The sequence below is a fragment of the Chinchilla lanigera genome, unplaced genomic scaffold (genome assembly GCF_000276665.1).
Source record: "Chinchilla lanigera isolate Chin_1 unplaced genomic scaffold, ChiLan1.0 scaffold00012, whole genome shotgun sequence".
Lineage (NCBI taxonomy): Eukaryota > Metazoa > Chordata > Mammalia > Rodentia > Chinchillidae > Chinchilla > Chinchilla lanigera.
In genome coordinates, this window is record NW_004955413.1 from 33,411,022 (window position 1) to 33,425,428 (window position 14,407).

General features: G+C 54.5%; 1 protein-coding gene across 10 annotated transcripts in view; it reads left to right on the forward strand.

Moving 5' to 3' along the window:
* Ppp6r2 (protein phosphatase 6, regulatory subunit 2) overlaps positions 1 to 14,340 on the forward strand; it is a 62,483-nt gene extending 48,143 nt beyond the window's left edge. For 6 of the 10 annotated variants that reach the window (XM_005379559.2, XM_005379560.2, XM_005379558.2 and 3 more), the window contains 14 exons: positions 2,964 to 3,179; positions 4,595 to 4,659; positions 5,600 to 5,715; positions 7,428 to 7,513; positions 7,988 to 8,068; positions 8,440 to 8,534; positions 8,751 to 8,808; positions 9,083 to 9,207; positions 9,455 to 9,615; positions 10,444 to 10,600; positions 10,707 to 10,795; positions 11,570 to 11,762; positions 13,827 to 14,075; positions 14,157 to 14,340. In XM_005379559.2, the coding sequence (XP_005379616.1) occupies positions 2,964 to 3,179; positions 4,595 to 4,659; positions 5,600 to 5,715; positions 7,428 to 7,513; positions 7,988 to 8,068; positions 8,440 to 8,534; positions 8,751 to 8,808; positions 9,083 to 9,207; positions 9,455 to 9,615; positions 10,444 to 10,600; positions 10,707 to 10,795; positions 11,570 to 11,762; positions 13,827 to 14,075; positions 14,157 to 14,205 (1,740 nt within the window). In that variant the 3' untranslated portion in view covers positions 14,206 to 14,340. The remainder of the gene's footprint in view (positions 1 to 2,963; positions 3,180 to 4,594; positions 4,660 to 5,599; positions 5,716 to 7,427; positions 7,514 to 7,987; positions 8,069 to 8,439; positions 8,535 to 8,750; positions 8,809 to 9,082; positions 9,208 to 9,454; positions 9,616 to 10,443; positions 10,601 to 10,706; positions 10,796 to 11,569; positions 11,763 to 13,826; positions 14,076 to 14,156) is intronic. The other 4 variants (XM_013511403.1, XM_013511404.1, XM_013511406.1 and 1 more) reach the window with 4 other exon arrangements.
* The last annotated feature ends 67 nt before the right edge of the window (positions 14,341 to 14,407 follow it).

The following is a 14,407-nucleotide window of genomic DNA, read 5'->3' on the forward strand; positions in this document are numbered from 1 at the left end:
ATAGTACATAATAAATACATTCATCATGGGGAATTGGTACATATTGCATCTTGATTTTTTTTTTTTTTTTTTTTTTTTTTGGTCTTTTTGAGACAGGGTCTTGCCGTGTAGCGCTTGCCAGGCAGGCGCTCACTTCATTCCCCAGGCTGGTCTCGAGCTCGCAGTGATCCTCCTGCCTCCGCTTCCTGAGTGCTGGGACTACAGGCATGTGCTACTACGCCTGGCTAATTTGATCCTTTTTTTTTTCTTTCTTTCTTTTTTTTTTTTTTTGAGACAGGGTCTCACTCTGCAGTTCAGGCTGGGCTGCAACTCACTATGTAGCCCAGGCTGGTCTCAAACTCACAGCAGTCCTCCTGCCTCAGCCTCCCAAGTGCTGTGATTACAGATATGCACCACCACACCCAGCTTGATCCTTTTTTTTTTTTTGGTACCGGGACTTGAACTCAGGACCTTATGCTTTGCCAGGCAGGCGCTTGTGCTGCTGAGCTAAATCCCCAGCCCAGCTTGATCCTTTTTATTTCCTTTCCCCTTCCAGGTGTCCCCCCAGTTTTAAATCTTCTAACAAGTTAATTTTTATATATGGTATAAGGAAGGTCTGCCTTGATGCTTTACATACAGATGTCCAGATTCCCTGGTACCATTTATTTCAGAGACTGTCCTTTCTGCATTGGGTTGTCAGGAGATCCTTGTTACAAGTCAGTTGAGCATATGAAGGAAGGTTTATCGCTAGGCTCTGTGTTCTGTGCCATTGGTTCCATACCTCTGTCACACTGTCTGCTGGTGCCATACTGTCTTAATGACTAGGTGTTTGTTTTGTTTTGTTTGAGACAGGGTCTCAATATGTAGTCCAGGCTGGCCTTGAACTTGGTGTGTAGCTGAGGGAGGCCTCGAACTCACGACGATCCTCCTGCATTAGCCTCCCAAGTGTTGGGATTGGCATGCATCACCATGGGCAGCTTGTTTGTTTTTTGAGAGAGGGTCTCACTATTCACACTATGTAGCCCAGGTTGGCCTTGAATTTGCTGTGATCCTCCTGCTTTATCCTCTCTAGTGCTGGGATTAAAGGTGTACACTATCATGCCCAACTTTGTCAAATATTTTATGAATTAAGATCATAATTTGGTTTTTGTCCTTTATTCTGTTAATACGGTGTATTATGTTGATTGATTTTCATGTTTGGGGGCGGTTTGAGAGAGGCTTTTGTATGTGGTACAGGCTGGCCCTGAACTCAGTATATAACCCAGGCTGACCTCAAACTAACGGCAGTCCTGCCTCCGCCTCAGTGTTGGGATTACAGGTGTGTTGTTCCCACACCCAGCTTTCCTTTGTCGAAACATCCTTACAGTCTAGGAATAAATCCCAGTTTGTTGTGGTGGGATTTTTCTAATATAGTGCTGCTTTCAGTTTGTTGGTATTCATAAAGAATATTACATTTTCAGTTATATTACAGTAGTCATAACAAATCCTTCATCAGTTTTCATAAGGAATATTACAATTTTCTTATAGTGTCTTTGTCTGACTTTGGTATCTGGTTGATTTTAGCCTTGTGGAATAAATTAGAAAGTTTTCCCTCTTCAGTGATTAGAAGAAGTTTAAGAAGGATTGGTGAAAATTCTTTACATGTGTGGCAGAATTCACCATGAAGCCCTCTTCTCTGCTCTTGCTGTAAAGAGGTGGGTGGCCTGACTCCATGTTACAGATGAGGTAGCAGTCAGGTCCGCCTCGGTGGTTTAAGGTTGTACAGGCAGAGAAGACAAAACTGAAGTGTGGGACTGTGTTTCTAGCTGGAGAAGTCCATCAAGGAGATAGGCTTTCTGCTTTCTCTAGCTCCCAAGTCCCTGATGTGAGGAAGTAGCCAGAACTCGTACTGGAGTAGAGTTTACATTCGTCCCAAACTCCCTCCTGCAGCCTGTGGACAGTATGAGGGTCAAGGCATAGGCTACTGCAGCCTGGGCTGTGTGAGATGGCAGCGGTAGGTGAGGATCAGAGCTTAGGGCTCAAAGTTTTAGGGCTGTACCTTCCCTCCCTACTCCATTCTGTTCTGGAAGAGTCCTTTTGTCCTCATGAAAGGGCCTTTGTCCCCCAGCAAGCCCCAAGACATCTAGAACATTTTCTGGGCTTCAGCCTGTGCTGCCCGGATTTGGGTTCCTTTGGGCCTGTGTAGACATGCGCCTTAGGCTCCTGTCCTGTAGGAGAAGCATGCTGTTCATCTCAGGCAGGCCCCATGTGTTTGAGAGTTTAGCACACTCCTAATAACTCAGGGGTCAAAGACAAAATCATAAAGAAAATTATCAAATACTTAGATCTGAGGAATAGTAGAAAAATACCACTTAGCAAAATGTATACAGTATTATGAAGGTTTTAGAAAAATGTAGCCTTTTAAAGATTTACACTAGAGGCAGGTATAGTGAGACATGCCTGTAATCCCAGCACTCAGGAGAATGAGGCAGGAAGATTGCTGCGAGTTTGAGGCCAGCCTGACCTACATAGTGAAACCCTGTCTCGAAAAACCATAAAAGGAAGGCTGGCTTACACGAAAAAAAGAAACAAATAAGTAAGTAAGCCTCTAATTTAGAGACAAAAGAATAAACATTTCGCCAGGCATGGTAGCACACACCTGTAATCCCGCATTTGGGAGGCTGAGGCAGGAGGACTTTTGTGAGTTTGAGACCAGCCTGGGCTACAAAGTGAGCTCAAGGCCAGCCCGAACTGCATAGTAAGACCCTGTCTCAAAAAGACAGAAAAAAAAAAAAAAGAATAAGCATGTGGAGAGTAGAAAGAAGACAGTTACTTGGGTTAGAGCAGAGGTCAGTGAGACACACACACAAAGCAGCAGGTAGGAGAATGAAGGGCTCCTCACAACACTCCCATGAGATACCCACAAAGTTAGGTTTGGGAGCGAGTCCCCTTGCCTTGGTTCAGGAGGAGACCATCTAAGAGCCTTCTGTCCTCTGTTTACTCAGGACTTGTTTTTTAAGTACACCTGGAATAACTTTTTGCACTTCCAAGTGGAACTATGCATAGCCGCTATTCTCTCCCATGCTGCCCGGGAGGAGAGGGCAGAAGCTGGTGGATCCGAGAGCAGGGTGGAGCCTCCACAGGGAAGCGGGAATGGGAACAGGAGCCTGGAGACACCCCAGCCTGTCGCCAGCCTCCCTGAGAACACGATGGTGACCCACGTAAGTCCAGACCAGTGCCCTGCTCACTGCTGCAGGCCAAGCTCCAGCCTTTTCAGACCAAGAACCTTTGGGTTGTTGCTCTGCTGCCTGCATCCAGCACTCCCTGGGCCCTTGTGCTGTCCCTGACCCTCACAAGGCACAAGGTACTGCTGTCCTTGACCCACAAGGATGCTGACATTTAATGAGAAACATCCACATTTGCCAGGGTCACAGAGCAGAGCTGGTGGTAGATGAGAGGTGGCCAGAGGGAAGGCAGCGTAGATACACATTGGTGGTGCCCCAGCAGGTTGTGGACATGGCTCCCCCCAGGGCTGTGCTTCTGACAGTGTAGTGACAAGGCCATGAGGAAAACCCAAATGTCAGATTCTCATATGAGAAAGCTTTCCGGGACTCTGCCCTTTAGAAACAGGTACATAGCCTTCCCTCTGACCCTTCTCTCTGCTACCCGTGAGTCTTCCACACAACTGTGCTCTTACTGCCTCTCTTCTCTGGCTGTGTGGGCCCAAAATCTGCCTCTCAAGTTTTTTCTCTCCTCAGCATTGAGCTTTGTCCCTGGCAAAGAGCAGCCTTAGTGTTTGCTGAGGAAGGAAGTGGAACAATTTGGTAACCTGAGCATAAAGAAGTTCTCTGAGCTCAGACCCACTTGTCACTACTTACTGAGTTGGGGTAGGATGCTGATGGACCACATGGACCGCATTGTGCATGTGATGAAGGCCGAGGCTTGGGTAGGGGTCCCCGTGTTTCCAGTCAGAAGCCTCACGAGGGGCTGGGGATTTAGCTCAGCGGCAAAAAGCGCCTGCCTGGCAAGTGCAAGGTCGTGAGTTCGGTTCCCAGTACCGGAGAAAAACCAAAAAAAAAAAAAAAAAAAGAAGCCTCACGAGTCCTAAGTGCTGTGGGTGCCTTCTGTGTGGGGCCTGGTGGGGTTGACACTGGAGAAGAAGAGTCCAGGTCCCCCACCCCTGTGGCCTAATAGATAAACAGCCAGGGGGAAGGTGGTTTCCGTGATGAGAATACATGGTATTGGGGTAGGGTGGGGAGACGTTCAGGGGCTGCGCAGACCAGCAAGGGATCCTGGGGTATGAGTGGGGGCCGAGACAAGCATCCCAGATAGCGGCAGCAGTACACGTCAGGGCTGGGTGGTGATAAGGTGCTCAGGGGCCCCGTCTGCTCCTGGACGGAGGTGGAGGTAGAGGGGCTGAGAGGTGAAGGTCGTTGCAGGGTGCCTGAGGACACACTGAGTGTCCGTGAGACTGAGTTTCTTGGGCAGTACCTGCCTCTGGAGTTTGGTGGGGCCTACAGAAGTCAGGGATGTGGGTGTTGCAGCCACAGTGCTGATGGCCTGGCTCAATGCCACAGCCTCTGGGGAGGGGATGCAGCCCTGAAGGCCCCAACTCACACAGCCTCCCCCTCCATAGCTGTTCCAGAAGTGCTGCCTGGTGCAGAGGATCCTGGAGGCCTGGGAAGCCAATGACCACACACAGTAAGAGCCTGGGGACCTGCCCTACCAGTGTGGGGTGCAGAGCCACAATTTACAGGACTCCACACTCAGTGTGGGGCATCAGGGGTGTATAACATGGGGAGGTAATGGGAAAGGCAGGTCAAGTAATGAGTGACTGGAGAATGGTCAGGGGAGTGGCCTTACTCCGGGAACCCACATGGGTCATCCCCAGCCTATCTTGGCCAAGCTTTGCACACTTCTGGACCCATATCCGTTCCTGATCTTCCCAAGGACTTGGGGCACCCTTTGTCACTTGTACACAAGGCTGCATGTTTTAGTCTTTCTGCTTTTACATTACTGAGTCTTCCTTAGGTCAGGAAGCAAGTCTCACATGTTGTCCAAGGTCCAAGGCCACCCCCAGCCGTTTTCTGTCCTGCCAGGAACAGCAGGGCTCTGGGCAGTGGGGAGGGGCTCACAGGAGCTAGACTGAGTTGGGTGACCATAGACCTATGTAGGGGGTAGCAGAGCCCCCTCCCCAGCAGAAGGGAACATTCACGGAGCAGCACCCAGTGCTGGCTCTGTAGCCACCAGCCCTGCTCAGTTCCTGCTCTGCTGCTGCCCACGGCAGTTGCCCATGGGCTGCAATTGGGCCCATGCCATGGGCTTACCACCACAGTCCTTTTGCTACACACAAGCAGCGTCTGTCCCCTTAGCACTTCTTGGTGAGGGTCGCTAAACCTGTGGGGTACAGTAGGTGCTCCAGAACCCCGAATGCTGGGGTGAGGCTGCTGACCAAGCATTGAAGAGCCAGGCAGGTACCCTGGATGCTGAGCTGGGGTCACCCGGGGGGGGGGGGCAATGCGCAAGTGGAGGTGACATCAGAGATGAGCTTCAAGAAGCTTGTGTCACTTGGCCTTCCCAGCCACTGGTCAGACGAGACCAGGGCTAGATGGCCACCCTGACAAGTCCCTGTCACTTTCAGGGCAGCTGGTGGCATGAGGCGCGGGAATATGGGCCACCTCACGCGGATTGCCAACTCAGTGGTGCAGAACCTGGAGCAGGGCCCTGTGCAGACCCACATCAGCGAGGTTATCCAAGGTGAGCCTGCTACCCTGGTCACCACTGGCCCTCCCGAGGTGGCACCTGCACTGATGTGGGGTGGACCATGCAGCCTCCCCTGTTGTCAGTGTAGGCCCAGGTGTTCACTTTGTGGGGCAAACATCTGTGCGACCCTGTTGACAACAGAGCATGTGGTGTAGAAGCCTGGTCCCTGCCGGGACAGTGAATCGGTTTGGTGCTGGCACTCAGCAGCTGTGAGCGTCAGGCTCTCCTGTGCCCATGGGCCACCAGAGCCTGATGCTGGCAGTTGCAGCCCACTCTGGCTATGCTCTAAAGTCGGGCGGATTTAGGGAGCCTTCCTCAGGTGAGCCTTGGGGGAACTAGAAAAGCAGGTAGCATCCTATTCCAGGAGCAGGCAGTGGAGAATCACATCCAGGGAGACCGACCCTGTGGGGTGGAAGATCCTGTTCTGGGCCCTGAAATATAGCAGAGCAGCCCTTTTCTCTCCCTTTTTTTTAAGAGTAGGAAAGTTTATTGGAGAAAAGGAATGGGAAACAGGAATAGCTCCTGAGAGACAGGGCTCCTGAATGGATTGCCCCAGCAGAGCAGCCTCTTAAGAGCCTTGCCCTCCCCATAGTGTCTTTCCAGTCACTCATTTGCATGGCATCCTAGGGCAGTGCTTCTTGACCCTCTCATGTGCTGAGCATATGGTGTGGCTCCATCGCCACACCCATGTCCTCATGCCAGGGCCTCTGTTGTTCGGCCTGGTTGCACAGGCTGAGCAGCGGGGAGGAAGTCTCCCAGCCTCTCCCACTCCTCCCAGAGTGGGATGTGGTCAAATGGACTGGCAGGTGGCCTTGGGGATGCCAGGAAATGGTGTATGCCCAGTTGGTGTCAGTGCAGTCAGGACACTGAGTTCATGGGTGGGGCGCTGGCTAGAGCCTTGGCTCTCTTGGACAGAGAAGATGGTCTCACTGTGGGGGTACACAAGGTGCTGTCCGGCTCCAGGACTGGGCCTTAACCAGAGGTTAAGTCAGCTGTGTACAGCACACATAGCCAGGGAGGTTCTTGCCATGGCCCTGATGCCCCTGACTGCCCTTTGTGACCGCAATGGGCAGGTGTGATGTAAGGAAGCTCCAGATGGTCCTCATGCCTCCATAGCTTCTCGTGAGGCTGTGTAGGCTGGTGGTGGGTGGTCCCCATGCTGCTGGAGGAGCAAAGCAAGCAGAGTGAGGTAAAGGCCCATGAAGGTGCCCTAGGATGAAGCGTGTGCAAAGATGAGGGAGCAACAGGAAGCTCTTCGTTGCGTCATCCCTCACTATTTCCAGATTGTGAATCTCTGGGGCTTTGGCCTCCTAAGAAAAACACAGATACACAGCCTGCAGGTTGCTGCTGAGCTTATACTGTGATGGGATAAGGAGGGTGCGTTGTTCTGCACTTACGTGTTTCTGGACTTCTGCAGGGTGTGATTATGCACCAGCAAGCAGAGTAGAACTCGGGTGACTGTTGAGTCTCCATAGGGACCAGAAAGTGCCCAGTGCCCTGTTCAGTGCTGCTGCATCCCATCTTCAGTGTGGCCTCAGACCCCACAGGACCCTCACGCAGCTGTTCTGGGCTCTTTCCTGTCAGCAAGTGCCTGGGCACAGGAGCATGGCTTGTCTCCCTGGCTCAGGGTGTGCCTGGAAGTGCTCCCAAGTACCCATAGTGGCCACATGGTCCTGAGGGCCCACCAGGCAGCACTTCCCTCACAGGGCTCCCTGCAGATTGCCGTGGACGCTGGGAGAGCTTCGTAGAGGAGACACTGACCGAGACCAACCGGAGGAATACCGTGGACCTGGTGAGGAAGCGGCAGCTCCTGTGGCATGGGGCCACAGCCAAGGACACTGCAGACAGGTTGAAGGAGGAGGGGCTGCACACGCCTGCCTGCCCACCCCACATGCACGTGTACCAATGTGTCCATGTGCAGGTGGTCCACCTCTGGTTCTCCTGTGCCTAGTGGGGCTGGCTCCCTGAGGGCCTCGATGCAGAGCTGGTGTGGGCCCTTGGTCCCTACCCCTCCCACCTCAGGAACCATAGTTTATCCAAGGGCTTCTTATGCCTGGGACCTATGATGTGCCCTGGCACGAGAGAGGTTGGGCTGTCACGGGGCCTTGGCCTTGATTGGCACTTTACAGCACAGCTTCCCAGGCTGAGATCTGGTGAGCGCCAGGCTGGGGCCCCAGGCTGGGCTGGGTGGGGTCTGGGACTCCAGCTGGGTGGGGTCAGGGTGCCAGCCACCTCACATGCCCACCCCATCTGGCCTGTGTTTTAGGTGAGCACTCACCACCTTCACTCCTCGAGTGAGGACGAGGACATTGAGGGTGCGTTCCCTAACGAGCTGTCCCTTCAGCAGGTGAGGGAGTGGCCGGCACTCTGCCCCCAGCCGGGCCCTTTTTTGGAGCCCGTGCCCTTGGTAGCATTGTCCCAGTGGCATCTCGTAGTAATAGTTCATAGAAGGAGAAAGTGGTTCATCCCCCAGCACATGTGGGGGAGAGGGGAGCCCAGGGGACCCTCCCCGTCACATCACTTTGATGAGTCCCAAGGGATACTAAACTTGAGAGAGTGAGGAAAGTGTCTTGTATGTGACTGCTCTGAGCAAGCAGCCAGAGTATGATGGCTCCCAAGCCCGACAGTAGGCGTGCACAGCTGCTTTGCCAGAGCCACCTGGTTTCCAAGGAGCAGGCAGGCTGAGGTGTGCTTCATGGTGGTGTCCACTTCTCCCAGGCATTCTCTGAGTACCAGATCCAACAGATGACAGCCCATTTCGTGGATCAGTTCGGCTTCAATGACGAGTTTGCAGACCAGGATGACAGCATCAAGTGAGCCTGGGCGTCTTGTGGCCTTGGTCTCCGGGAGTAGCATGAGTTCCCTCCCTGCTGTGTGGACCCCTCAAGGCAGCTCCTTGTGGCCCTGACAGGGGTGTTGTCTGGTGTCCCAAGGGGACAGCAGATGTCCACCTGCTGCTCCAGAGCACCCAGGCTTGCTAGACCAGCACCAGCAAGGAAGCACTGAGGCCATCCCCTTTGTTCTTGCAGTGCCCCTTTTGATAGGATTGCAGAGATCAACTTCAACATCGATGCAGACGAGGACAGCGTGAGTGATTGGGGTTGGGGGCCATGTGCCATGTCAGAGCCATTTGTTCAGAAGAGGGACCAGGCTTGCCACACATGGTCCTTGTTTTTGGAGGTGGGTGGGGTTGTGATGGGCCCTGAGCCTGTGTGTGTGTGTGTGTGTGTGTGTGTGTGTACAGAACCACCTGCCAGCCAGATGTGGTCCCTGTCTTGGGAGCTGAGCTACATAGGGAGCCATGGGGCCTTGGCTTCCCCAGGCACTGCAGAAACTAGTCCCCATGTTCTCCAACTTGCAGCCCAGCACAGCTCTGTTTGAAGCCTGCTGCAGTGACCGAATCCAGCCCTTTGATGATGAGGAAGAAGAGGATATCTGGGAGGATGAGGAAACTCGTAGTACTGCCCGGGTGATGGCCAGAGCCAGGTGTGAGGCCCACCCGCCCTCCAAAACCTGAGAGCACATGCTTAACACCAAGCAGAGCTCAGGCCCAGGGCGGTGGTGGCCTTTCTTTCCTACGGAGACCAGATCTGAGTCTGGGAGGCAAGCAGTGCTTAGAGAAGCACACCCTGTGCTCACCCTTGGCTCTAAGCCCTGGGCCCTCACTGCCTGTCCAGTGTTAGGTGTCCATCTGGGGCACCAGGCATATCTGACTGTGCCCATGTCCCTCCAGGTTTGGAGCCCCACACAGCTCAGAAAGCTGCTCTAAGAATGGCTTGGAGCGTGAAGGCCAGGACAGGAAGGCAGGCTCAGAGGCAGACAGGAACAAACCTGGAGCAGCGACCCCCCTGGCCCTTGCACAGAATGAAGGCTTCTCAGAGGGTAACTCAGAAGGTAGTGCCGGGGGGCCTGCAGGGGACCCTGTGTCAAGGACAGGACATGGTGCCTGGCCTGTGCATCTCAGGGGCTGCTTTTGGAGATGCTACATTTCCAGCTACTTGTGCCTTTAGTGTGTGTCCCCATCTGTACATACCTTTATTCAAGTGTTCCCAGGACCAACAACTTCCCAGCCATTCTCCCAGTGTCCTGGGTGAGGGATTTGCTCTGTGCTGTGCCCACCACAGGGTGGCTCCCAGCGGTCCCCTCTGTTGTGGTCACTTTCAGCTGCATCTACACAGCTGGTGTCCCCCTGGTCTCTTAAGGATTGCCCCATGCCGTCTGGATGCTGTGTGTCTTACACAACCTGACAACCCTCAGAGGCATTCAACTGCTTACCTACCCCACACTCCACCTCCAAGGTGGCCTCTGGGTGGTGCTGATGTGGCTAGGACATGAGGGAGAGGGAAGGGCGTCTGAGGGCAAGAGTGTCCAGAACAGAGGTGCCTTGTGCATGGCCAGTGACCCTGCCTTGGTTAGAGTCCATCCTGGGTTGGGCTAGGTGGGACAGGGTGGGGTGCAGCCATAGGACCTCCAACACTGTGAGCCCTGCTAGAGGCCAGAAGGGGGACCCACAGAGGCCTTGCTGAGCACCGTGTTAGCAAGCACATGGGTGTGGATGGCTTTTCAAGACCTTTTCAAGACCAGTCTCCTCTCTAGTGGGGAGCTCCTGGGGGTGCTGGTGAGCACCATCTGGGGTGTGGTACTTCCAAGGCACAGCCTGTGATCTGCTGTGCTCTGTGGAGCACCCAGCCTGCTCACCCTGACCACCATATCTCCTGTCAGATGCTGCATGGACTGCAGTCTTTGATGAGCCAGTGAACCCGACAGCCCCAGTCCCAGGAGCTGCGAGGGATGTGGGTTCTAGCGTGTGGGCAGCTGGCGCCTCAGCCCCAGAGGAGAAAGGCTGGGCCAAGTTCACTGACTTTCAGCCTTTCTGCTGGTAATAAATGCATTGGTGGCATGCAGGGTTGTGCCAGGGACTGCCTGTTGAGACCTGGAGCCAACTGACCCCTGAGGACTTACCCTGTCCTCATCATCATTTGCAGCTCCGAGTCAGGGCCCAGGTGCAGCTCTCCCGTGGACACAGACCACAGCCATGCTGAGAATGGCCAGAGCCCCAGCCCAGAGAAAGCCTGTGAGTAGGACCAATGCAGGCTACATCTGCCTCCTCCTGGGGGACCTGGCCTTGCCCAGTTGCCAGGTTTAGGCCAGCTAACCCCACCACTGGAGTTAGTGGAAGTGACCAAGGCCATGCCACAGCCATGTCTCAGTGCTGATATCGGGTTCAGAGACACTTGTGGGATTGAAACGGACATATTCAGATGGTGGAACCCCCGTCCTGAGGGTAAGGAGAGGCAGCAAGTCCAGTGGCTGCTTCACAGCCAGGTCTGACCCAGCTGCATAGCTTAGGTCTGCACTCTGTATCCTGGGCGGCAGTGTTGGGGTCCCAACAGAAGTTGGGAAGGATGGGCCACTGGCAGGAAGCTGACCTGGGGCCTGATCAAAGTTCCTGGCCTAACCCTCCCATTCCTTGGTCAGACAGGTTCAAAAGCCCCCAAGACCAGGCCTAGAGCTCCAGACAGAATGACAACTGCCACCTGACCCCTCTGTCCTGGGTGCCAGGCTTAGAAGAGATAGTGGCAGTGCCCATGAAGCTGAGTAGGGGCCCTCTCTGAGAAGAACACGTCTCCCTGTCTTCTGGGGTGGGGACACTGCCCATGCAGATGACACACAGCTCTTCACGAGTGTGCAGAGTCTACCATGCAGTAATGCGCAGTGGGCCAACAGGAGGTGTTTCTGTCTCAAGTGTTGCGTGCTCCTCATGGTAGTTTGGGGGCCCTGAGGTTGTGGTAACTGCGCTCTGTGGCCCTTCTGCCTTCGTGAGCATCACAGCCTCCTTGTTTTGCAGTTGGTCCTGCCTCCCCTTGTGCCTGGAATGTGTGTGTCACCAGGAAGGCCCCCCCGGTGGCCTCCGACAGCAGCTCCTCTGGGGGCTCTGACAGTGAGGATGAGGAGAAGGCGGCTGGCATTGCAGAAACTGTGAGCTCAGGCCCTAGCCTGGAGGCGCCCTCACCACCCAGGAAGGAGGATGCTGCTGGCAGGTGTGTGGAGCGGCACCACACCCTGGGGCTCCTAGCTAGTGCCCACTGTGCCTTCAGCTTTCAGCTCCCCTAGGAACAAGTGGAGACTAGGCCAGGGTTCCTCCCTGCCACCCTGGTGGCCTTGTGTACCCAGGTCATGCCAGGGCACAGTAACACCTGTGCATGGCAGTGAGGCTGGACAAGGTACAGGTTTCTTCCCTTGCCACAGAGCCTGCTTTCTCTGTTGTGAGTGGCTGAGGAGACAGGCTGTGTCTCAGGAAGGGCCCCCCAACTATAGGGGCCCTGATTGCTGAGAACAGCTGGATTCTCAGGATGCTGAGTCTGGGGTTGCCCAGGGTGGTGGGGGAGGGGCAGGTGCATGTCTGTGGGGCTCCTAAATCTCACCTACTGCTTCCTTGCTGGAGACCTGTACTGGCCACATGGTGTATGCCCACCTCCACTCTGGTACCTGGTTCATTCAGGAAACTGGGCGTGTCTCAGGACTGCGCACCAGGGCTCAGACCCTGACTTGGAAGTCATGCAGCTTGTAGATAGTCCCTTGAGGTGCCCCAGAGCCCTTTCTAGGGCTCAGGACAGGGCCATCTTCCTACAAGGTCAGCACCATCCATCTCACCCCTGCAGGAAAGTCCCTGGAATCCATTAGGGAACAGATCCCTGAGTCTTTGGTGAGGTGGAGTTAAGAGCTAGGAGTTGACAATGGAAACAGGCTGCGTCACAGGTCTTCCCCGTAGGTTCAAAGTACAATGAGGAATGTCCCTGTGGCTGAAGCCTGTCAGGAGGCGATGAGGTGCGAGCCTCACAAAGCCCTGTATCCAGGGGAGGACCTTTGTGCCTACTCTGAGCCAACTGCACTTGTGGTTCCCAAGTACTGCCCCTGAGGGCCCCCAGCCTGACTGCCCATAGTCCCTCCAGCATGCAGAGGCCTCAGGCCTGCATCCTGGCCTGCCCTCCCACTCCCCTTTAGGCATGGCTTCCCCCTACGCTGGGTCCTGGAGGGTCGCCAGTAGTGCTGGCTTCAGTTCAACCCCCACACTACCCCCAAGAAACCTTTTAGAGCTTTCAATAACAGCCGGTTGTGCTGTGGCACATATGCCATATGTCCACCACTGTCCTAGGCCATGTCCCAAGGACCCTCCCTAGACAGGGATGGCCTGTTGGAGCTACCACCTGCCCCAGAGGATTTGCAGCAGGGGCAGGCACAGCGCCAGGATAGTGGGCCCCACATACCTGTCAGTGCAGCACCATGATTGATCTTGGGTTGGGAGTGCCCATAGGGCTTGAGTAGAATGACTTTCTTAAATTTAGAATCACTAAAACTCTGTGTGTGTGAGGGGTACTGAAACAGGGTCTTAGTATGTAATTCAGGCTGGCCTTGAATTTACTATGTAGCCCAGGTTGGCCTCAAACTTGTGGTAATCCCCCTGCCTCAGTCTCCTAAGTGCCAGAATCACTAACATTCTTAAAACCTTTACCTTCTTCCCTGAAGTACTTCCTAAGACCTGCTTAATAGCTGTAAAAAGGTGTCATTCTACAAAGTTGGCTACCTTTCTCCATGGCTATCCCTAAAACCTCCCAGTTACCCTGTACCACTGCAGTGGTCCCAGCCAGCCCGTGGGGGGATTTCTCCCTGCCACGCTACTGCCCTCTGAGTGCCCCTCCCTGGGACAGATCAGGAGATCAGAGTGCCCATCTGCTGGTGGTGGTGGTGGTGGTGGTAGGATCTGGTCTTAGGGTGCTTCCCTGCCAATCTCTTTCCTCTGCTGCCCTTGTGGTGGCTCTGTCGCCTCCTGCCTGGAGCAAGGCTGGAGTTATGGTCACACAGCAGAGGCACCCAGGGCTTTGACAGTGTGGCACCTTACAGGGTCTGTGCACTGCTTGGGAGGACCAAGGTCAGTAGGCAGGCAGCTTATCTTGGTGTTTGGGACACAGCAGCAGAGCCACCTAGCTAGGCATGGCTTCTGGGCCAACCCACAGAGGGCAGGAGTGGTGGGAGGCAAGTGCTATGCTTCTGGACCAGCACTGAGGTTAGGGTACTCCTAACTGAAGCCCACATCTGCTACTCAGGGCTGAGTGTGTGGGCAGCACACCGCCAGACTCTGCCTGCCCTGTGCCCTCAAAAGTGACCTCTGCCCTGGCCATGGCTGTGTCTCCGGAGGCGACCATGGCCACCCCAGCACTGGACAAGGCAAGTCTTCCCCCGGCTCACCCGGCAGTATGTACTGCAGTGGCTGTAGCTGTCCCTGCGGGGCCCATCGTGGAGGTTACCACAGCCCCAGCCACAGTGGCCACCCTGGGGACTGTGACAAAGGACAGGTGAGAGTGGGACAAGAAAGGTAAGGTGGGACTAGAGGGCCTGGCACGCCCAAGGGCTCCAACCCCACCTTATTTCTGCAGGGAGACAGATGCCCCGCCAGGAGCTGCCGCCTTAAATGGTCCTGTGTAACGCTGCTGCCACCAGCCATGGCCACCCTGGCCAGGCTGCATCCTTAATCAGAAAACTACCTGGTGATGCAATTTGTTTTTTTTTTTTAATTTAATTTTAAAATAAATGCTGCATTGGTAAAGCTGGCAGTTGGAACCAGTTGGATGACCCAGCTTGCGTCTCTGCTGCCTGGCCATCACTCAGTGCTGCTCAAGGATGAGGA